We start from the raw sequence: 24,913 nt of genomic DNA, 5'->3' as shown, positions 1-24,913 counted from the left end.
CGATGCTCTCCCCAACATCCACTGTGTACATTAGTGGGCCCTGCCGTGTGCATATCGTTCCTGGCTGCCATTTTTCTGTTCGGTAGTCGCGGGCCAAGACTGGTTGCCCTGCATTGACGCTCCTTGTTGGCTTCTCATGGATGTGCTGGAATTGCTTACTCTCAACATCTCTTCGTACGTTTGGTCTGAGCAAATCCAGGCGAGATCTTAACCTTCGGTTAAAGAACATCATGGCTGGGGCCTGGTTGGTGACTGCATGTGTCGCATTCCGGTAGGCGAACAGGAAATTGTCCACCTTGTGCTGCAGCGGAATGTTGTCATTGTACATAGCCTTTATTGCCTTCTTAAAGGTTTGTACGAACCTCTCAGCCAATCCATTTGTGGCTGGATGATACGGGGCGGATGTGTAATGCCTTACCCCATTCTTTTTCAAGACCCTCCGGAACTCTTCGGACACAAACTGTGGTCCGTTGTCGGAGCAAATCTGTTCTGGCAAGCCATTCCTGGCAAAAATGGTCCGTAGGACTGCAATAGTTTTCTCCGTGGTGGTGGAGGACATTTTGATGACCTCAGGCCATCTCGAGTGCGCATCCATGGCTATTAAAAACATTGAGTCCATGAATGGACCAGCAAAATCAATATGCACCCGTTGCCATGGAGATGAGGGCCACTCCCATGGGTGTAGAGGGGCCTGTGGTGGTGCATTTTGGACCTTCTGGCATCCTGAGCAGCTCTTGGTCAGGTCCTCGATTTGTTTATCGATTCCCGGCCACCACACATAAGCCCTGGCTAGTCTTATCATTTTTACCCCTCCCAGATGACCCTCATGAAGCTCATTGAGCACCCTATCCCTTAACTTGGGTGGAATTACCACTCGGGATCCACACATCAATGTCCCCAGGCACACTGACAGCTGTTCTCTCCTTGTCGAGAATGCTGGCAACAGTGAGCCGCCATATGCTGGCCATCCCCTCACCGTCAAATCATATACCCGAGACAGTACCGGGTCATTTCGGGTTTCCTTTTCGATACAAGCGTTAGTTACCGGTAGGTATTCAACTATAGTCGAATGGAATATTTTGACAGGATCCACTGCTGGTGCTTCCTCCGCAGTAGGCAGTAGCAGGCGTGATAGCCCCTCAGCATTTCCATGCTGTTTTGTGCCCTTATATTCAATCTCATAGTGGTATGCCCCTAGAAAAAAGTGACCATCTTTGTAGTCATTGCGCAGTCATCACCGGAGCGCCCTTCTTCAGATTAAAAATGGAGACAAGAGGCTGGTGATCAGTCAGCAAGGTGAATTTCTGCCCATGCAGATAGTGATTGAACTTTTTCACTCCCCACACTAGGCTGAGGGCCTCCCTGTCAATCTGGGCGTAGTTACGCTCGGCTGAGGTTAGTGATCGTGACGCAAAGGCTATTGGCCTCTCTGAGCCGTCCGAGAATTTGTGCGACAGCACCGCTCCAATGCCATAAGGCGACGCATCACATGCCAACCGAATTGGTAATGCTGGGTTGTAATGGGCCAATACTTCATTCGATGTGATTAGTGTTTTGCTCTTCTGGAAAGCTCGTCTACATTCGTCACTCCACTTCCATGGCCCCCCAGTTTGCAGTAGGGTGTTCAGTGGGTGTAGTATTGTAGACAAATTTGGCAAGAACTTATGGTAGTAGTTTACCAACCCGAGGAACGACCTCAGTTGTGACACATTTTCCGGTGCTGGAGCCTTGACTACTGCCTCAATCTTCTCTGGGGACTTATGTAGCCCCTCTTTATCGATAACGTGGCCACAATACGAGATCTGTTTTCTAAAAAACTCGCATTTGGGTCGGTTAGCTCAGCGCCCATATTCCTGCAATCTAGTGAGCACCTACTCCAGGTTGGCAAGGTGATCACTGCCATTTTCGCCCGTGACCAGGATGTCGTCCAAATAACACTGGGTCCCTGGGATCCCTTGCAGGACTTGTTCCATTGCCCTCTGCCAAATAGCCGGAGCTGATGCTACTCCGAATACCAGCCGGTTGTATTGGTAGAGACCTTTGCGTGGGTTTTCTCCGGTTCTCCGGTTTCCTCCCACAGTCCAAAGATGTGCGGGTTAGGTTGATTGGCCATGATAAAAAATTGGCCCTTAGTGTTAGGGGGGATTAAATACATGGGGTTACGGAGATAGGGCTTGGGTGGGATGGCTGTCGGTGTAGGGACCGGGTACTAGGGTTTGGATGATCAGCCATGATCTCGTTGAATGGCGGAGCAGGCTCGAAGGGCCGAATGGCCTACTCCTGCTCCTATCTTCTATGTTTCTATGTTTCTATGTTTATGGGTGTTGATTGTGAGGTATTTTTTTGATGCTTCTTCTACCTCCATTTGCAGATACGCCTGGGCCAGATCAATCTTAGTGACGCGTTTCCCTCCAGATAGCGAGGCGAAAATATCTTCAATCCGCGGAAGTGGATATTGTACAGTGTGAAGGACTGGGTTCACTGTTACCTTAAAGTCCCCACAGATGCGAACCTTCCTTGCTTCCCCAGACGTGCTGTTCAACTACTTTTTCATCACAGGGATGATGGGTGTAGCCCACTCGCTCCAGTCTACCTTGGATAGTACACCTGAACGTTCCAGACTCTCCAGCTCTGCTTCGACGGCTGGGCGGATCGCATAAGGTACCGGTCTGGCCTTAAAACATTTTGGGCTTGCGTTTTCTTCAAATTTAATCGTCGCTGTCATGCCTTTTAGTGTTCCGAGTCCTTGCTGGAATGCTTCTTTCGCGTCAGTTAGGATCTTTGACAGTCGCCCAGGTGTGACGTCGTCATCCTTTTTGTCAGCCACAGTCAGTACCTGTATGGAATGCCAATCCAGTTGTATTTTCCGGATCCATTCACGTCCCAGTAATGATGGTCCTCCATCTTGCAATACATACAGGTCTAGTTTTGGTGTTTCCTTACCGTTATATATAACGGTCACCCTTATTTTTCCTTTGGGGTAGACTTTTTGCCCCGTGTACGTCTTCAAAATAATTTTTGTGTCTCTCAAGGGTATGTGTGAGAATAGCCGCTCATAGCCCCGTCGGTTTATGACTGTTAGAGCTGATCCTGTGTCCAATTCCATCTTTACCTGGACTCCTGCTATCTTGAGAGTGACCCAAATGGTTCGGTGATCCTCCATTGTGATCACATTATGTAGTTTCAGACAACTCAGTTCCCTGCTTTCGGAGTCGTTATCACTCTTTTGTTCATCGGAACTATTCTCCGTTATCTTATGTACCTTTTTGTACTTCCCTTTGGTCGGTTTCTTATTGCTGGTTTTCTTTCCGGACCTGCAGACTCGTGCTATGTGTCCTACTTTTCCACACTGTCTGCACACTTTGTCTTTGAACCAGCAATCATTCTGGTCATGTGTTGTTCTGCCGCAGCGATATCACTTCTCTGTTCCATATGACATTTCGTTTGTGCCATATTCTTGCGGTCTCTGTTGTACCTCTGCAGCGCCCCGTGCTGCTGCTTCATATGATACCGCAATGCTGAAAGCCTTTTCCAGCGTAAGGTCCTTTTCAGATAAAAGCTGTTTCTGGGTTCCTTCACTTTGAAGCCCACACACAAACTTGTCCCTTAGGGTATCTGCTAGTCCCGTTCCAAACTGGCAGTGTTTCGATAGCTTGCGCAGTTCCGTTAAATACTCAGCATTACTTTCATCTTTATGCTGGTTCCTTTTGTGAAACTTAAATCTTTCTGCTATCAGCAGCGGTGTGGGGTTTAAGTGGTCCTGTACGATTGACACTATGTTTTCAAAATCCTTTTCTACTGGCTTCTCTGGGGTTACTAAGTTTCGTAGTAAGCCATACGTTTTTGCACCCATTGAATTCAACAATACCAGCACTTTCTTGTCATCTGGCACTTCATTCGCCTTGCAGTATACTTCTATGCGTTCGACATACGTCATCCAATCTTCGACGTCATTGTCGAACGCTGTGATACTGCCACTCTTCGGCATTTTTTTTTTGGGTGTGGTTAGACTGGCTTAAAATGGCGTCTCCTGCACTTTCCTTTCTTCCCCGCTGTGGCTTAAAATGGCATCTCCCGCGCTGCTGCCAACGCCGCTCTCGGCGGTCCTCGTGTCAAATGGCGACGCCCTGTGGGTTTCGTGCGCTGCTCCTGCGCTGCTGCCAACGCCGCTCTCTGCGGTCCTCATGGCAATGGCAGCGCCTCGCGTTTTCCTGCATGCCTCTCTCCCCAGTTGACGCTGCTCGGCCCTTGAACACCGGCTGCACTCTGCTCTCTCTCCCCCGTTGACGCTGCTCGGTCCTGAACACCGGCTGTGCCCTGCGCGCTCTGCCCTCTCTCTCTCCCCCATCGACGCTGCTTGGCCTTTTCCTGTGCCGCTCGGTCGGGCTCTAGCCCACCGCTGTCCGGGAAGGGTCTGTGCAGTACCTGTTGCCAGCCCGTTTCGCTGGACCACCGTGACTGGAAAGCCAAGCCTGGCTCTTGACAGCCTCCCCTGTGATGCTCAAACCTCCGCTGGATGACTGGGCGGTTGCCCGTGGTCGACGCCCGTGCTTCTGGACTCGACCTTCTTCCACTGTTCTCCAGGAGCGAATCCCTGGGAGGTGATGCAGAGTTGCAGGTAGGTTCGAATCTGCCTCGTCACCAATGTTAGGTCCGTGTATCTTAATGTTGAGTCCTTCAATAATCAGACAACAGACTGCAGGGAACGATTCAACAGGTGTTTACTCAACGTGGTTCAAACTGCAACTGAAACAACAGGTTACTACTCAGCGTTATATACAGGTGTGGTCACTGCCGGTACTACAGTATACATGAGCTGTAGAAAGTAGTTCCCCCCCTTAAAGGTACATACATTACAATTTGTACAACCAAAACTATTGAAATTTGCTGATACACCCATGTGCTTACCCTTGTGCATCCCCTTTAAAATTTCTTCCTGGGATGTGGGCATTGCTGGCAAGGCAAGCATTTATTGCCCATCCCTAATTGCCCTTGATAAGGTGGTGGTGAGCCGCCTTCTTGAACTGTTGCAGTCCTTGTGGTGAAGGTATTAGGGAGGGAGTTCCAGGATTTTAACTCAGCGACGATGAAGGATCGGCGATATTTTTCCAAGTCAGGATGTTGTGTGACTTGGAGGGTAACTTGGAGGTGGTGGTGCTCCCATGTGCCTGCTGCCCTTGTCCTTCTAGGTGTTAGAGGTCATGGGTTTGGGAGGTGCTGCTGAAGAAGCCTTGGTAAGATGATGCAGTGCATCTTGTAGATGGTACACACTGCAGCCATGGTACGCCGGTGCTGGAGGGAGTGAATGTTTAAGGTGGTGGATGGGGTGCCAATCAAGCGGGCTGCTTTGTCCTGGATGGTGCTGAGTTTCTTGAGTGTTATCGGAGCTGCACTCATCCAGGCAAGTGGAGAGTATTCCATCACACTCCTGACTTGTGTCTTGTAGATAGTGGAAAATCTTTGGGGAGCCAGGAGGTGAGACACTCGCTGCAGAATACCTAGCCTCTGACCTGTTCTTGTTGCCATGGTATTTATGTGGCTGTTCCAGTTAAGTTCTGGTCACTGGTGACCCCCAGGATGTTGATGGTTGGGAATTCGATGATGGTAATGCCATTGAGGAGGAGGAAGAGGAGGAGGAGGAGGAGGAAGAGGCTTAGATGCGGATGCCACCAGCAGTGGTGCACATTGCTGCCCGAGAGGCCCAGGATGGACTCTTCATTTTGCGAGTGCTTCTATGAGGCGCAACACCTGTGGCTTCAGCAGAGGCAGTTGCAGACTGCTCACTTCCCCACTGCGACTGCAAAGACACTTGGGTTTTGGAGCCTTTGATGGCACCGCCAAGGTCTGCTACTCCTGCGACTGTGCAGGGGCAGACTCGACCATCGCGATCCGAGGAAGCATCTTGCGCTCTGACTGAGGGAAGGCAACGGGGGGGGTGGAGAAGTGTGAGCGCTTTGAGAGGAGACCCCACTTCCATGTCCCCTCTCACCATCATCCCTCTCATGGGCCACCTGCACTTCCCTGCTAGCAAAGAGCTGGCGAGCACCTTGCTGCACAGCAGTGAGGCGTTGAAAGCCCAAGTCTAGGTTTACATTCCTCCTTGAGAGATCTATGAATGCCTGCCATCTGTACTCCACAGCTAGCACGTGCTCATATGAGTGGCGCATTTGCTGCTCCATGCAGGTGACCATCCTTTCCATGGAAGAGCCCATTGTCCCCATCGCCTGCAAGATGGTGCTGCTCATGTTGGAGATGGACTCCATTCTCTGCACATTTGCTGACATTGTGGCTGCAAAAGATGCCAGGGCCTCATGCAATTGTTGCTGCCCCTCCCAGATCACCCTCTTTCTCGATGGCCCCCGAGGCTCAGCGTCTGCTTGCAGCTCAGCAGAGCTTGGAGCGTCCTGCACCCTCCGTCGAGTAGTCTCCATTGCTGTCCTTGTCAACACTATCTGCTCTTGCTCACTTGTGCATTGTGAGACACCAGGTGACAAATGTACTCTGTGGCGCAAAGGATCCACTGAGGTGTGCGTATCTGCGCTGGTGCTGGGTGCACTTGGGTGTGCTGACAGTGCACCCTCAGAGCTGGAGGTTCCTCTGAGGAGTCGTCTTCCTCCTCCAGCTGGACAGTGGGGGGTCGGAGGGTAGTTGATGGACCTGTGGGAGAGTAAAGAGTTAAATTAGAAGTGTTACAATAAGAATGGGTAACATTACCATTATACACATGATTACATTTCACTGGATGCTGACATCAGTTGCCATGTGGCTTTATAAGATGTGATTCTGTCACCAGGTTGCTGGGGTGTCCCCCTCTCTCCATCTCCCACTGCCAGAATCTCTCAAGCTTCTGAAATTTCCAGAGCTGCTGAGAGATGTGCTGTAGAGGGTGACTATGAGGGAGTGGGGTGCCAATGCCAAATGCCCTCCTTCTGTGGTGTTACTTACTATGATTGCATTAGGATGAGGGTGAGTGTGAGGGGTGGTTAGTCAGAGGATGTGAGTATGTACATAGAGAGAGGGATGGGTGGACATGCAAGGTATGTTGGTGTGAGGAATGATGTGCAGGAGTAGGCTTGGGAAGGTAGAGTAATGGGGATGTGTTGACAGGCACTTCAGGATGAGGGTGAGTGTGGCATTGCTCCCTCCTTTCCTGACCTCGTGAGATCATTGAAATGCTTCCTGCACTGTATCCAGGACCTCCTGACCTCATCCCTGCTGCTGACCTCCTCAGCAATATCCAGCCAGGCTCTCTTTCTTGCTTGTGGAGGTCTTCTTTGTCTGTCAGCAGAGTAGAGGACCTCCCTGCATGCTCTTACAGCCTCCACAAGAGAATGCAAGGAAGAATCTGAGAACTGGGGTGCAGCCCCCTGCCTTTGGCTATCCATGTTACAAAAGTTTCAGCTCTCCTGTGGCCTTTCTTTCATACCTTCCCACCCTCCTCTAGGAACCTTCAAGTGAGCTGAGTGCAAGGCTGCTTTAAGTATGGGTGCTGGAAACGAGTCATCGATGACGTCATCAGACCCGCACCATTTAATAGGGCCAGGAAATGCGCAGGACTCTTTCAATTGGGGCCATTAAGTGAAAGTCGCTCCGAGCAGCGCGTTGCTCAGAACATCGCGTTACAGACCCGCTACATGGCCCGCCACAGCTGACCCGACACAAAGGTGAAAATTCCGGCTGTTAACTATGTTTCTGTTTTTATTTCAGATTTCCAGCACCCGCAGTATTTTGCTTTTGTGGAGGGAATTGAAATTTTTCAACAATAAATGTAACACTAAATATTGGATCTGACTTAACAAATACTGGAGGAATTTAACTTGGTATTAATCATCAAACTTCATTCCCCGAGAAACAAAAAATTGGAGAGAATGGCCTTTCTACTGAAAGTAAGGTGCTGATGCAGTCCAATATGATTTTGACATTCACTGTGTCACTTTTATTGCAGCTTTGCCCGTTAACTTGGCCACTCACACAACTTGACGATGCTGAATTTGTCCCAACATGCACAGGATGGATGGGAATTATGAAATTGTGCTCTCTACACCCATATGGACCTGCCTGGCACTGGTAAATTAAACACATATGGCCGAGATGATGTCGATCATTTTATCTGGCCTATTAATATGTTCTCAAACAGACATGGATTTGCCTTCTGTACAGACTTGTGACTTAAGAAATATTGAATCTTAAATGCTTGCTGTGACTTGACTTTATTGCATAGTACAATTTGTCAGTGTTTTGACTATCACTTTCTAATTACAAGATGATGGACTTGGAGAGGAGCCAGAACATCACTAGTGGATTGGAGAAAAGGACGGTGTTCTCCACGGTCCTGGTTGGACTGGTGTTAGGGGTGATTATAATAATAACCATCTTCGGGAACGTGGTGGCCTGCTTAGCGGTGGGGTTGAACCGCAAACTCCAGAACCGCACTAACTGTTTCATTGTGTCCCTGGCAGTCACCGACCTACTGCTGGGTTTGCTGGTCATGCCTTTCTCGGCCATCTCCGAGCTGCGTGACTCAGAATGGCCTTTTGGGGGCATCTTCTGCAACATCCACACCAGCTTGGATGTCATGCTGACCACAGCTTCCATCCTCAATCTGTCCATGATCAGCCTGGACCGTTACTACGTGGTGACAGCCCCCTTGAGATACACCATGCTCATTACTCCCAACAGGGTTGCTATCTCCCTCAGTCTGATCTGGTGCATCTCCATCATGGTCTCCTTCTTGCCCATCAACTTGGGCTGGAATACCAAAGATCTGTCAGTGCAAAGCTTGGCCAACACTAAACAATGTCACTTGGAGCTCAACCAAGTCTACACTCTCGTGGATGCTTTCATCACTTTCTACATTCCTTTAGCCATCATGTGCCTGACTTATTACAGAATATTCAAAATTGCGAGGGAACAGGCCAAAAGAATCAACACTGTCACCGGATGCACGACCGTGAACTCATCACTGCCAACTGTGAAGGAGCATAAAGCGACGGTAACACTAGCGACAGTGATGGGGGTCTTCGTCGTTTGCTGGTTTCCTTACTTTATAGTGTTTACCCATGAAGGGATTTCGGGGCTTCAGTCCGACAAGACTGTGTTTGCCGTGGTGCTGTGGTTGGGTTATGTCAATTCAGCCTTGAATCCCATGATATACGCTGCCCTCAACCGGGATTTCCGCACGGCATACCAAAAGCTACTGCAATGCAAGAAGGTGAATTTGTACCACAGGGACTCACCTGGCAACCCGCTGACCCGCCGACCGCTGCGCAGCTGGACGCCCAGGACTGAACGGAGCCACCCACTGGGACAAGACTCTGAAGACAATGCGCTCACTTCAAAGGTTACGAATGACAAAGATACTGCTCCCTGTAAAGAATGCTCAGAAAGGTAACACCCCCACTTCCTTATACTTTTTATGGATAAAGCACTGGCTTTCTTTGCAGTTTTAAATGTCCACTAGTTTTGCTAATGTAAAACCGTTACATTAATTTTGTGTGAATTTATTAATGCCAAGTGTAAAACAGAACTACGTCATATAAGTGTGATGGTGTGGAGATGCCGGTGTTGGACTGGGGTGGACAAATGTAAGAAATCACACAACACCAGGTTATAGTCCAACAGCTTTATTTGAAATCACAAGCTTTCGGAGCGCTGCTCCTTCGTCAGGTGAAGTGGAGAGATGCATAAAAACACAGCTTATATAGTCAGAGAATAATGTCAGATGAGGGATTTAATTTCTCATGTACATATCTACCTACATAATAATGGACCAAACGGAATGATTATGATGACAATTATCAAAGAGTTCAGATAACGTCACCACTGATTTATTACCACCATTCATTCTGAAGCCAAAGGTGAAATTACTGCTTCCATTCTCAATCCTTTTTTTGTCAGGTGTCATGGAAAGGATACTCCATGTAGTTGATGTCCACAGTTAAAGATGATTAAATGTGACATAATTACTGCAATTTCATTGAGTGATGGCCATGCAATCTGGAAAACAATACAATCAGTATATAAAAATATAATGTGTGGAAAGGTGCAATTACAAATACAATAATAGTCCAATGGGGAAAGGGAAAACGAGTTCACAGTGCTCCTAGAATCAGTTTCTTTTCTGTAAAACCACATGTTTTTCTTGCGTTTTCTCGGTATTTTATGTCTACTTTTCCCCCCAGTATACTTTGCTGTATACAGATTAACGCAAACGCACTAAAAATAATGTGGTAATAATGAAGTGTTAACTGTTTTCATGCTTTTCCTACTGTAGTCTCAGTTATGAGTATAAAGAAAAAATAATGATCCACGATAACCATAGAATCACATTGCACAGAAGGAGGCCATTACGTCCACTGTGCCTGTGCCGGCTCTTTGAAAGAGCTGTCCAAGTAGTCCCATTCCCTTGTTCTTCTCCCATATCTCTGCAATTTTTTCACCTTGAGGTATTTATCCAATTCCCTTTTGAAAGTTACTGCTGAATCTGCTTCCACCACCCTTTCAGGCAGCGTATTCCAGATCATCATAACTTATTGCATAAAAAGAAATTCTCCTCATTTCCCTTCTGGTTCTTTTTCCAAATACCTTAAATCTACGTCCTCTGGTTACCGACCCTCCTGCCAGTGGAAACGGTTTCTCCCTATTTACTCTAGCTAAACCCCTCATAATTTTGAATACCTCTATTAAATCTCCCCATAACCTTCTGTGCTCTAAGAAGATCAACCCAGCTTCTAGTAAATCACCTCTGCACCCTCTCCAAGACATACGAACAATGACAGACAGATAAAGCCCCTCTGGTCCATCGAGCCTGCCCCACACAATTGCGATACCTTGTGCATTACAACATATACACTCCACCCCAACTGAAACCATGTGATCTCCTGGGAGAGGAAAAAAAACAGATAAAAAACCCAGGCCAATTTGGGGAAAAAATCTGGGAAATTCCTCTCCAACCCATCTAGGCGATCGAAACTAGTCCAGGAGATCAATCTGGTCCTGAATTCTCTGCAGCACCTACTGTATGTAAGAGGTGATGTCTGCCCCAACCAGAAACAGGTCCAGCTCTTGCTTGAAGTAATTCAGTGAATCAGCGTCCACTGCACGAGCCGGCAGCCTGTTCCAGAGGTCTACTATTCTCTGGAAAAATAACCAGCTCCTGATATCTAATCTAGATCTGGCCTTACACAACTTAAATTTGTGACCCCTGGTCCTCCCTAACCTATTGGAACAAACTGTCAACTGCAACACAATCTATTCCCTTCATTATCTTTTAAACATCAATCTCTAAGTGTAAAGTCCCAACTCTTTCAGCCTATCTTGGTAACTAAGATGCTTTAGACTGGGAATTAGTCTAGTGGCCCTTCTCTGCACCCTTTTCAAAGCCTCAATATCACCCAGCATGTGAGGAGCCCAAAACTGGATACAGTATTCCAAGTGAGGCCTGGCCAAGGTCTTGTACAAGGACAAAATAGTATGCCTTGTCTTGTACTCGATTTTCCTATGGTACACCTTAACATCCTCCCTAAAGTGTGGTGCACAGAATTGAACACAATACTCCAGCGGAGGCCTAACCAGTGATTTATAAAGTTTCAGCATAGAAAAAAGATAGAAGCATAGAAGAATAGGAGCAGTAGTAGGCCATTCAGCCCTTTGAGCCTGTTCCACCATTAAATATGATCATGGCTGACCCTTTATCTCAATACCATATTCCCGCTCTCTCCCCATACCCCTTGATGCCTTTTGTGTCTAGAAACCTATCTATCTCCTTCTTAAATATATTCAGTTAACTTCCTTGCTTTTGTACTCATAAATCTTATTTATAAAGCCAAGGATCCTGTGTGATTTTTTAACAGCCATATCAACTTGTTCTGGTACCTTCAAAGATTTATGTACATAAACTCCCAGGCCTCTTTCTTCCTGCACCATTTTAAAATTGTACCATTTACCATATAATGGATATAAACAATTTATTGTTTCATATTTGCTTTGCTTCTTTTCTATTTTTCTCTGTCAATTCTTTTGTCTCTATCTGTTCTGTCTCTCTCATTCCTGCCTTTTGTCTCTGGCTTTACCCCTTTGTTTTTTCCAATCTCTGCTGTGTTCTTGCAGTACTGAAATTTGATCTATGATGACATTGCTATCACCATCTTCATACATGTTTGCATCCACAGGTATTACCCTCACCGCTGTCATTACATTAAACTTCCAGTATGCTCCAGAAGGCATTTCAGAAATTGTTTTTGACATTTTGGTAACTTTTTTTTGAATTCCATGTCTGCAACACTAACATGTTGGGGGATCCTGGTAGATGGTTTCGAGGCCCTATAAACATGATATATCATGAAAAATCATTGCTATATCCATATTTATACAAAAATCCCATAAATGCCAGGGTATTCACAAAAATGTGAGCATTGGATTCGGATGGTGTCATAAGTCATGACAGTGAAATCTGAATGTCTGCAAAACCTGAAATGATTACTGTTTCCTGGCAGAGTCACTACATATACACAACAGTGCTCAGCCAGTACCGAGGAAGTGTTTAAATAGCAGCATCTTAAAATATTGGTTCCAATTTTCTCAGTCAGGACAAACATTCTTGAGTTGAGTCCATAATTGGTATTAACTGAGCCCCGCACCTTAGAGTCGCTACAAAACTAAACATGTGGAGCTCCTTAATATAGCAGCAACATCCATTCAGGATTCCTGCTAACAAGACATAGAAAAATATAGTTATTAGGAGATCTCCCACAGCATTCCTTGTGTTTCAACTCCCAGGGAGCCGAGTGTAAGAAGGGCAATTTCTGAGCCACAGGATTAAAGCCCGGGAGTGATATTGGGAAGGATGGCCACTAAAGTGCATACTACTTAACGTTCAGTGGCAAGAATATGGCAGGGCAAATGGTGTTAGGTCAGGAAGATAGGTTGGGTTGTGCTTGGGCAAGGCATAGAGGCTGTGTCAGGCACTAGGGGGGCGATTTTGCCAGCCCTGGAGAGGCCGGTATGGAGGCAGGACTGCTGGGAAAATGGCAGAATTTGGGGTGGGTGCCAAATCCGCCCCCAACCTGCCTCCGTGCCATCTTCCCAGGAGGCAGGTTGCCGTCCCGTACCGGGTCCCGTCTCCTTGGAGGCGGGAAGGGATTAAAGCCTATTAACTGCCCGTTAACAGGTAGTTAAAAGGCAGAAAATAGGATTATCCCCTTTTTGCCCTCTCAAGTGCGGGCTTCCCAAATGCTCTAAAACCTGCCAGCGCAGTGAGGCAAGTAATGGGTCTGCGGGGGTTGGGGTGGTGCAAAAGTGTGGTGTGAAGGTAAGTGATGGGTGCAAGAGTGGAGAGGTGATTATCTGAGGTAAGTGCAAAGTGTTTTTAAAAGTGTACTTACCTTTGTTTCTTCCTGCAGGCTTCAGTCAGTGTGTATGCGGAGAGTCTTGGACCTCTGTGTTGCAGATGAGAGATGGCCGTTGCATTCTCAGATGCAACAAACATCTCATTTCTGTAAAAGAAAGAAGGTTGATGAGGTCTTGTATGCAAGACCTCATCAAACTGCAGAGATTATCACTGTTTGACAGCTTCATAGAGCTGTCAAACAATGACAATTCATCTGTCAAAAATTCTTGACAGATGAAACGTCATACATTGACATGCTCTGCAACCGGCTTTCCCTTAATTGGCCTGCTAAGCCAGCTGGGCTGGCCTAACAAGGTCAATCAAGGGAAAATAGCATGGGTTGGCAACAAATCGATGGAGGCGGGACATCGACCTGCCAAGCAGCAGCCCCGCCTCCAACGCGCCCCCAGTAACAAAATCGCCCCCAGATGTTGAGTAGGGCAGGACCTGTATGTGTGACTATGATCAGAGGGGAGAGATTGGAAATGTGGGTCAAGTAAAGCAAAGAGGTTGAGTTCTGGCTGCGTGGATGAAATAAAAAAGTGTAAAAGGGATAAATGTTAAAAATACTTTTTTTAGAAGCTAAAAATAAAATTAGAAAATAAAAGAAATGGCTGCCTTGTGTCTTCTTGTGGGGATCTGATTGGGCCAAGCTATACCATTTGATAATATGACCCAATAAGCAATATCACAAGCTCCCTACACTACAGTATTATAGACAGAAATATATGGTTTATATCGGTATATGGGAGATATAATAAAAAGTAGTAATTTGTTCAGAGAGCTCTTCCTGTACTGTACCCATTCCACTGAAAGAATTAGTTAAGGTTGTTATACTATTAGTGATATTTTTAATTCCTGGGGAAAATATTCTTTAGTGTTTAACGTTTTGCACTAATGTTTCAACATATTATACCAATACTTTGACAATTTAAAAGAAAAGAAAAATGACATCCTGATGACATGTACCAGATGTTTTACTTAAGTTTTCTGATCCAAAGATTTCTGATAAATACACAATATATTTACAAACATTTTCTGATCAGAGAATTAACATAAAGCACAAGGTATCAGAAAATGTTGATATTTTCAGACAAATCTTTAGCAGTTGTAAACATGGAAAAAAGGATAATGTTGAGATATTCAAGTTTTGCTTCTATGTTTTAATGAGTGCTTATGTAAATATTTAGTGATGCAACATAATTAACTGAACACAAAAATTATAAAATATACTGTTTAACGTTTACCATAAATTGCTACCATAGTCTTCAGATGTTTAATGCTTACAGACATTTAAAATACACCCTGCTCCACTTACACACATCTTTTTTAAGTGTGCTTTACTCAGCTTCTAGACTGCTCGCAAACCATAGAGGGAAAAAATGATGAATACCAGTTTTTGAAAATTAAATTCTCACTCTTAAATCCCCAAACTAATATTTTTATTAATTTAGCTCCACTCATCATTGATTATTTAAAGTTTTACTGATGTGTCCACGCTACATTCATCAGCTTCCTTGGCAATATCTTTAGGGAATCATCGGAACCAGGAATAATGCCCAAGGACTGGAAAGTAGCTAACTTAACCAATCTTTTAAAAAGGAGTATAAGGATGACTCAGGGACCTACAAGCCAGTAGGCCTAACATCCGTTCTGGGCAAAATAGTAGAAGGCATGCTGAAAGTGGGACAAGAAAACACTCAGATGGGTATGGTATGGTTAGAGGGAGTCAGCATGGACTTATGAGAGATGGTCTCACTTAAGTTCCTTTTGAGGAAATGACTGATGTTGATATATTTAGATTTTGGCAAAGCTTTTAATATCGTGCTACACAAGCAATTAGCCCACAAGGTAGGAGCGCATGGAACAGGCGGCCAGCTTCTGAGGTGGTTTGATAATTGGTTAAACCAGAAGAAGTAAAGGGTTGTTGTGAATAAACTGCATCAACACAGCAAGGGTGCACAAGTCGGGTGTCACAGAGTCATGAGTGGGAGAATTTTAAATAATAGGGAAGAGACAAACCAACTACAAAGGGAGTTTGGGAAGGTGGGCTGATGAGTATAATAAACATTCAGAATATAAATTAAATGACTAGGATGCAGGACACAGCACAGGAGACGGAGCTGGGGGTACTGGCGGATAGCTTACTGAAACAAGCAATGTAGTATAAGGCAGCAGGAAGTAAAAGTAACCGGATCTTGGGATGTATAATCATAGGGATAGAGCACAAATCCCAGGTGAAAACTAGACTGTACCAAGCACTAGTACACCTGGAGTATTGTGTGCTATTCTGATCACTGTTCTACAGCAAGGATATCGAGGCTTTGGAGGCAGTGCAAAAAAGGTCAACCGAACTGATACCTAGCTTAAGGCATAAGGGGGAGAAATTCGGTGGAACCGCAAACGGGGCGCCAAGCTCGCCTGGGCGCCAGAATTAGCGCTGCGATCGGAGCAGTTGCGACCGCCGGAAATTCAGCTTGAGCGCCCCAAGAGGAACATGGGGCGAGGCTTGAGACGCTCCGCGTCCCTCTTAGGGCGCTGAAACTGAATATCGCAGCGCAACGTGTCACAGCGCCACATGCTGCGGCACGGCGCGCTGCGGTACTGCAGGCCTTCCTCCCAGTCTTAAGGGGGAGGGGCCTGCACCAGCACGATCGGAGATCGTGAGTGCCGGCAAAAGAGCCCGTCACTGAGGAGAAGTGCCGGGCTCTCGGAAAACAGCCGGCACTGCCGCGGGGGGAGATCAGGAGGCTGGGGACGGAGGAGCTGGCAGGCGGCCGCCGAACAAAACGGCCGCCCCGCACCTCCACCTTAGTTTGCGCCACTGCCGCCACAGGTAGGCCCCGTGAATCGGGCGCGATTTGTGAACGGCGCTACAGAGGCGGGCGCTACCGAATATCGAGATCGGGGCGGTAGCGGGGCGCTGCGCACACCGATGATGTCATCGGTGGCGGCGCAGCGCAACAGGCTAACGCTGCCATTAGCGCCCCAGCTAAATATCGCGGGAGGTGTGGCCAGTGGCGCTAAAGCCACTGAGTGCCCTCTTTAAGCGCTAACTGGTGGCGCAGCCCACCGAATTCTGTGAGAAGAGGTTGAAGAGCTTGAAATTCTTTATTCTGGGAATTCTATTGCTGGGGCAATGAGTGGGAGGAAACTCAAGCAACAGGAAAGAGGCAAACCAAATACGAAGGGATTTTAATAATTTGGGAAGATGGAATGATCAGTAGCAAAATGACATTTAATGTGGATAAATGCAAAGTGATGAGACCAGGTAATGTGGGTGGGTGGGTGTGGGAGGGGTGCGGGGTGGAGAAGATAACAGGCACAGGCATTGCAATAGTATGAAAAAAAGAGGGAATGGGCCTAACAGCATATTCTGCCTCATTTTCTCTGGAAACACTGGTTGGGTGCCCATGTGGATGGGGCATCCAAAGAAGTTGGCAGTAGCCCTTACAGCTGATCACCCTCAGGTCAGAGAATCTGAGAGGGGCGTGCAGCAAGTCACAGACATCCCAGAAGGTAATTGCCCTTTTCTGTTTGAGAAGCAGCAAAGAGCTGTCAGGCTGAAGGCCCTCTGGCTGTTGTTTTTGGACAGCCCGCGGCGGCCATTAGCACTACTACAGCCCCCTCAGGCCTACATCAACAGCTGAATTTGCTCCTTCAGGGACAAATGCAAGCATTTTATGGTCAGGTCCCCCTGACTAGTACTTGGGTGAGCATTGAGGGAAGAGGAATATCAGGGCCAATATTGTCAGAGTCCATGACACTAATCAGTTTAGGGTCTATGTTTGTATCACAGGGAAGTGGTTATCAGCACTATCTCTCTCATTGCCACAATGAATCAGGGGTTTTCAAGACATTGCACAAGCTGGGACTGTACAGTGTCAGTAGCGAAAATTATTTTAAAACCACGTACGCACGCACGCACATATACACACACAAATGTATATATCTGGCTGGTCAACAAGGATGCATACGCATGTAAGTGATCAGTGCTGTGATAAGAAGGTTGCATAATAGTGGGCCCCTTTGATGGTAGAAAAATTAACCAACATCTAGCACTTGTAAACTATCCTTTTTGCTGAAAACTATCCCAATGCTGGCCTTGCTAACAATGCCCACATCCCAAGAATGGGGTTTTTAAAAAATTGTTAACCAGCACAACTTACAGAATAAAATTAGGGTCAAGGTGTAAAAGCTATTTTGGGTGCATAAAAAGAGCAAACATAAGGCCCCTGTACCATAAAAATAATCTTTATAGGTGACAGCAACATCACTGTTGCAACACCAGAGTTATGTTAATAGGATATACTCAATAACTGATGGCGAGGAAATAACAACAGAAAATGCTGGAAAAACTCAGCAGGCTAGGCAACATCCGTGGAGAGAAATTAGAGTCGACGTTTCGGGTCGAAACCCTTCTTCAAAACTGGAAAGGAAATGAAATAGATCGAAAGGAGGGCTGGGGAGGGAACAAAAGAAGTGAATAGACATTAAGAGGAATTCAAAAAGAGACGAGATGGTGATAGGACTAGTAAAGAGACAAAAGAGGCGTGATTAGGTGTGAAATGTATTGGCAGAATGAGAGACAGCTGCCATGTGAAAAAAAGAGGAAAGGGGGGGAGGGAAAACCCAAAACAAAGGGGTGGGGAAAAAAAAAACATGAGTAAAAATGTAATAGGGGCCGAGGTTATGATCTGAAATTGTTGAACTCGATATTGAGTCCGGAAGGCTGCAAAGTGCCTAATCGGACGATGAGGTGCTGTTCCTCGAGTTTACGTTGAGCTTCCATGGAACAATGCAAGAGGCCAAGGACGGTAAGGTCCGAGTGGGAATGGAGCGGTGAATTAAAATGACAGGCGACCGGAAGCTCGGGGTCACCCTTACGGACTGAACGGAGGTGTTCCGCAAAGCGGTCACCCAATCTGCATTTGGTCTCCCCAATGTAGAGGAGACCGCATCGTGAGCAGCGAATACAGTATACTAGATTGCAAGAAGTACAAGTAAATCGCTGTTTCACCTGGAAGGGGTGTTTGGGGCCCTGGACAGTGGGAAGGGGGGAGGTATAGGGGCAGGTGTTATATCTCCTGCGCTTGCACGGGAAGGTGCCAGGCGAAGGGGAAGGGGTGCTGGGGGTGATAGGGGAGTGGACTAGGGTGTCTCGGAAGGAGCGGTCCCTACGGAATGCTGAAAGGGGAGGGGAGGGGAAGATGCATTTGGTGGTGGGATCACTTTGGAGGTAGCGGAAATGGTGGAGCATGATCCATTGAATGTGGAGGCTGGTGGGGTGAAAGGTGAGGACAAGGGGAACCCTATCGTGGTTCCAGGAGGGAGGGGCAGGGGTGAGGGCAGAAGTGCGGGAGATAGAACGGACATGGTCGAGGGCCGTGTCAACCACGGTAGAGGGGAATCCTCGGTTGAGGAAAAAGGAAGACATGTCGGAAGCACTGGTGTGGAAGGTGGCATCGTCGGAGCAGATGCGGCGGAGACGGAGAAACTGGGAGAATGGAATAGAGTCCTTACAGGAGGTGGGGTGGGAGGAAGTGTAGTCCAGGTAGCTGTGGGAGTCAGTGGGCTTGTAGTGAATATTGGTCAATAACCTATCCCCAGAGATGGAGACGGAGAAGTCGAGGAAGGGAAGGGAAGAGTCAGAGATGGACCATGTGAAGGTGAGGGAAGGGTGGAAATTGGAGGCAAAGTGAATGAATTTGTCTAGTTCGGGGCGAGAGCAGGAAACGGCACCGATACAGTCATCAATGTATCGGAAAAAGAGGTGAGGGAGGGGACCTGAGTAGGACTGACATGGCAGCTGTCTCTCATTCTGCCAGTACATTTCACACCTAATCTGAGCCGTCTTTTGTCTCTTTACTAGTCCTATCACCATCTCGTCTCGTTTTGAATACCTCTTAATGTCTCTTCACTTCTTTTGTTCCCTCCCCAGCCCTCCTTTCAATCTATTTCATTTCCTTCCCAGTTTTGAAGAAGGGTTTCGACTTGAAACGTCGACTCTAATTTCTCTCCACGGATGTTGCCTAGCCTGCTGAGTTTTTCCAGCATTTTCTGTTGTTATTTCGGATTTCCAGCATCTGCAGTATTTTGTTATCGAACTGATTGAGAGGAACTGGATGTCAAAAGCTTGTCTCCTGTACTCACTCAGCTTCTCTGTGCTATCTTGTTTGCAGGATTTACTTTATTGTCTTTATTGGTTTGTCCTATATCTTGCAGTATTATGTCTTCTAGTACTTTATTTCAATTTTAGCTGATGTCTTGCTTTATTTGTTTCTGTGTCTTAGCAAGTTACATTTTTTCAGTTCCTTTTTGTTCAGTCTCACAGATGCTTCTTTTACTTCCCTTCCCTCAATCCCACCGAATTCTCTCAGTGTCACCACATCTTGTTTTGTTTTTTCTTGTAGATTAGACACTCTCTGAGTTTGCTCCATTAACACTTTGGTTTCTTTCACTTCTTCACTTCTAAGAAGTGGTAATCAGGGCGTCTTTCTTAATATTGACTTTTCTGTACTGTGGTCTCCGTGGTTTAATTAGCCCGTCAGGTTCATAGCTATAAATACTCCCTCACTAATGTTTTGGTTCCTCTTTCCCAAAAATAATTTAGCAGAAAAAATTGTAGGTAACATCCTAGTTTCAATCAATGCTGCATCCTTATCTATGACAAGTTAAACAAAATAAATAGAAAATGATGATAGATTCAGTGGAATAAAGAGAATATTAAATAGCCCAACTTTGCATTCTATGTAATGCAGTCATACTGTCCCTGTTTTTATTTTGCCATTATATTGATCAGTGGGTTTGAGAGCAGAGAGCAGCATTGCAGCTTTGATTACTAACTTTGAAGAATAATGCTTGACCTTTGAATTAAATTGTGGCTACCAAATATAGCAGGAAGTATCTCTACAGATTGATGATGGTACTACACCCATGTGAAATATAATTTTCATCATACTCTCAAATGGACATGTATAAAATCAAAATGTTATTTCAGTCAGTGATGGTAGAGTCAGCTCTGATAGGCAACTCTGAATAAGATAGGATTCTGTTGTATCTTAAAAAAAAGGTAGCAACAAAGGCTTTTTTTTTAGCTTTGTAAGTACCAGTAAAATTCTGCAATCAGTTATCAAGGCTCCATGAATATCCCCATCCTCAATGATGGTGGAGCCCAGCATGTGAGTGCAAAAGACAAGGCTGGAGTGTTTGCAAACATCTTGAGCCAGAAGTGCCAAATGGATGATCCATATTGGCCTACTCCTGAGGTTCCCACCACCACAGAAGCCAGCCTTCAGCCAATTTGATTCACTCCACATGAGCTCAAGAAATGGCTGAGCGCACTGGATACAGCAAAGGCTGTGGGCCCCGACAAAATCCTGGCTGTCGTGCTAAAGACTTGTGCTCCAGAACTAGTCGCGCCTCTAGCCAAGCTGTTCCAGTACAGCTTTAACACTGGTAGCTATCCGACAATGTGGAAAACTGCCCAGGTATGTCCTGTCCACAAAAAACAGGACAAATCCAATCCGGCCAATTACCGCCCCATCAGTCTATTCTCAATCATCAGCAAAGTGATGGAAGGCGTCGTTGACAGTGCTATCAAGCAGCACTTACTCACCAATAACCTGCTCACTGATGCTCAGTTTGGGTTCTGCCAGGACCACTCAACTCCAGACCTCATTACAGCCTTGGTCCAAATATGGACAAAAGAGCTTAATTCCAGAGGTGAGGTGAGAGTAACTGCCTTTGACATCAAGGCAGCATTTGACCGAGTGTGGCATCAAGAAGCCCTCATAAAATTGAAGTCAATGGGAATCGGGGGAGAAAACTCTCCACTGGCTGGAGTCATACCTAGCACAAAGGAAGGTGGTTGTGGTGGTTGGAGGTCAATTATCACAGCCCCAGGACATCACTGCAGGAGTTCCTCAGGGCAGCGTCCTAGGTCCAACCATCTTCAGCTGCTTCATCAATGACCTTCCCTCCAACATAAGGTCAGAAGTGGGGATGTTCGCTGATGACTGCACAGTGTTCAGTGCCATTCGCAACTCTTCAGATAATGAAGCAGTCCATGCCCGCAGGCAGCAAGTCCTGGACGACATTCGGGCTTGGGCTGATAAGTGGCAGGTAACATTCGCGCCACACAAGTGCCAGGCAATGACTATCTCCAACAAGCGAGAGTCTAACCACCGCCCCTTGACATTCAATGGCATTACCATCGCCGAATCCCCTACCATCAACATCCTGGGGGTCACCAGAAACTTAACTGGACCAGCCACATAAATACTGTGGCAACAAGAGTAGGTCAGAGGCTGGGTATTCTGCAGCAGGTGTCTCACCTCCTGACTACCCAAAGCCTTTCCATCATCTACAAGGCACAAGTCAGGAGTGTGATGGAATACTCTCCACTTGCCTGGATGAGTGCAGCTCCGACAACACTCAAGAAACTCAGCACCATCCAGGACAAAGCAACCCGTTTGATTGGCACCCCACCCACCACTTTAAGCATTCACTCCACCACCGGCATACTGTGGCTGCAGTGTGTACCATCTACAAGATGCACTGCAGCAACTCACCAAGGCTTCTTCGGCAGCACCTCCCAAACCCGCGACCTCTACCACCTAGAAGGACAAGGGCAGCAGGCACATGGGAAGACCACCACCTCCAAGTTCCCCTCCAAGTCACACAACATCCTGACTTGGAAGTATATCGCCGATCCTTCATCGTCACTGTGTCAAAATCCTGGAACTCCCTCCCTAACAGCACAATGGGAGTACCTTTACCACACAGACTGCAGTGGTTCAAGAAGGCGGCTCACCACCACCTTCTCAAGGGCAACTAAGGATGTGCAATAAATGCTGGCCTTGCACTAAGGGGGAAAAATTCATTAGCGATCATTTTGGGTCGCTAACATCATCTGGGTGCTAAATTTTGCGCCTGCTGAAAAATAGTGCAAGTGATCGGTAACTTCAAGCTGCAAGAGGGAGGTGGTGCGCTAATTCAAGCATTCCACTTCCTTCTTAGAATGCTAACACCGAATATTGGGGCGGTGCGTTCTGCAGCGCTACGCACTGAGCCACGTAGCGCTGCCGCATGGAAGGGCTGTTCCCCTCATTAAAGGGAAGGGCCCAAGCCCACAACTCGACGGGGCCCTACCTGGACCACTGGGGAGCGGGGTGCCGGGCTGCCAGATCGCGGCACGGACCCCGCGTTCAAACACGCAGCTGGCCGCAACAAGTAAGTCGGACGATTTTTTTCTCCCCCGCCCACCACCTCCCCTTTACGTTCTGCCCTACCTCTCCTGCTGCTCCATTCCCAGCCCCTGAATCGGTCGCTGTCATCGCCCAGCGCAGATTCAGGGGGCGTGGGCCAATTTTGCAGGCGGGGTGAAAACGGGGCGCTGCACACGGTGAAGATGTTGTCATTGCCTGCGCAATGGAGCGGGGCTCTACTGATTACTGCCGCCGCTGAACTCCCGCTGAATTTAGTGGGAATCATTAGCGGTGCCGCGCCCGGGCGTAAAGTCATTTTCGCCCCCGTTAGCGACCCTCGGAGGCACTCACGCAAGGTGTAAATCCATCGAATTTCTAGCCCTTTGATTGAGAAGTTAACATTTTTGCCTGAGTGCCAAGTGAATCTTCTAGATTTGTATTTTTATAATCTTGATTGCAGAGCTTGTTTAGTGCTGATGCCTACTGAATGGGGACGAGAGTCCTGGGAATGTCTCTGGAAAGTTAAAGGTTGAATGCCTTACACTTTGTGTAAAAATATATATTTATTTGTATTCATTTATTTTAAGACAAGTCTGGTACTTTCATCAGTGGTTCATTTCTCCCACAGACCACAGCTGCAATGAATGCTCTGGCATGTGACCATCGGTTTAGTTGGGCAAGAGTGAACAGAAGTACGTGCGTGTTTGTCATGTGTTGCAGGCCACAAAACCACTTCTGTTTGAGGTAAAGTTAACTGTAAAGCTGACCCTCACAGCTAAAGCCTAGAGAAACACACATTAGTGAGTCCACAATTGCCAGTAAATTGCATTGTGGGTATTTTTCTTTTTTTAGCGATGTAGACGTTAGTTCTGGGAAATGAAACATACTCGCAGTCCCTCATCAGGTCGAGTATGGTACGGATTAGCTGCAGAGTCTGCGTTCTATATCAAAAATATACGTTAGCGCTTACCTCAGAAGAACAGCTCTTGCTGCACCAGTGGGCTGTTTTCACTTCCCACACTAGCTATCTTTTTACACATCCTTGGGCAAAACAGAGAGTTTGTGGCAAATCATGCTAGTTTTGTGCTTTGGACTGATGGCTGGTTAGGAATTATTTGGAGACTTCCAAACTCATTTCAGTTAGGAAGTGAGCTAAAGAAGATTTTCATCACAACAATCAGAGCTGGATTTGAACCTGGATCTGGAGGTGAACGGTATTAATAACCCACTTTATTCTCAAATAATTAAAAATGCAATGCCAAGGTCCCACTAGATACAGAAGTTACCCAGAGTGTTTTGAACAGAGTAGAATATATGTGCATCTTTGCAATTTGGTGGGGATCATTACCTGGATAAGTAATTACATTTAATCAGCCTTCTTACAATTTTTTTATAATTTGGTTCACAGGCTTTGAGTCATTTTCAATATTTTTTGTGGGGCTAGGTTTATTTTAAAGAAAATATCTACACCCCCAACAAAACTGTATTTATATAACACCCTAATACATTGCTCAAAAACACACCAAAGTATTTCACATGCAATGCAAACAGTCATTGTTATATAGGTAAACATAAACAATGAATCAACAGTTAATCTGGGCTTTTGGTGATGTTGGTTACGGACACCAGGAGAACTCCTTTCTTTGAAAAAGTACTATATGCATTTTTTGGCACTTGAACATATCGGCCGTATTTTCCGATTGAAGGCTTCCTGCGTGCGGGGGCCTCCGATCTGGGAAAAATCTACACCTTTACCTGAGGCGCAGCCAGTGGCGCTACAGCCACTGACTGCCTCTTTAGGCGCTAAGAGGTGGCTCTACTCACCCAATTTTTCCCCCTATATATTTTACTTTTACCAGGCGTAAGATTTGGTACTGCAGGCCTTCCTCCCACTGTTAAGGGGGAGGGGCCTGCAACAGTGCGAGCCCCGATCGCGAGTGTCGGCAAAAGAGTCCGGCACCAAGGAGAAGTGCCGGGCTCTCGGGAAACAGCCGGCAATGCTGCGGGGGGGGGGGGGGACCAGGAGGCCGGGGACGGAGGTGCTGGCAGGCGGCCGCCGAAAAAGCGGCCGCCCCGCACCTCCACCTTAACTTGCGCCTCTGCCGGCACAGTAAGGCCCCATGAACCGGGCGCGGGTAGCGAACGGCACAACTGCGGCGTTCGCTACCAAATATCGCGAACGGTGCGCGAATGGGGCGCTGTGCATACCGATGACATCATCGGTGGCGGCGCAGCGCAAATGTCTAACGCCACCATTAGCGCCCCTGCTGAATATCGCGGGAGGCGCAGCCAGTGGCCCTACAGCCACTGACTGCCT

The 24,913-nt window shown here is 46.9% G+C and overlaps 1 protein-coding gene across 1 annotated transcript in view; it reads left to right on the top strand.

Annotated features, from left to right (window-relative positions):
• Nucleotides 1-8,263: 8,263 nt before the first annotated feature.
• LOC147113899 (histamine H2 receptor-like) overlaps nucleotides 8,264-24,913 on the top strand; it is a 58,392-nt gene continuing 41,742 nt past the window's right edge. The window contains 1 exon segment of the mRNA XM_085994047.1: nucleotides 8,264-9,387. Within this exon segment, the coding sequence (XP_085850173.1) occupies nucleotides 8,264-9,387 (1,124 nt within the window).

The sequence above is a fragment of the Somniosus microcephalus genome, chromosome 8, assembly GCF_052327205.1.
Source record: "Somniosus microcephalus isolate GS21.2 chromosome 8, FLI_Smic_1.0, whole genome shotgun sequence".
Taxonomy (NCBI): domain Eukaryota; kingdom Metazoa; phylum Chordata; class Chondrichthyes; order Squaliformes; family Somniosidae; genus Somniosus; species Somniosus microcephalus.
This window is presented reverse-complemented; position numbering and strand designations above follow the sequence as displayed.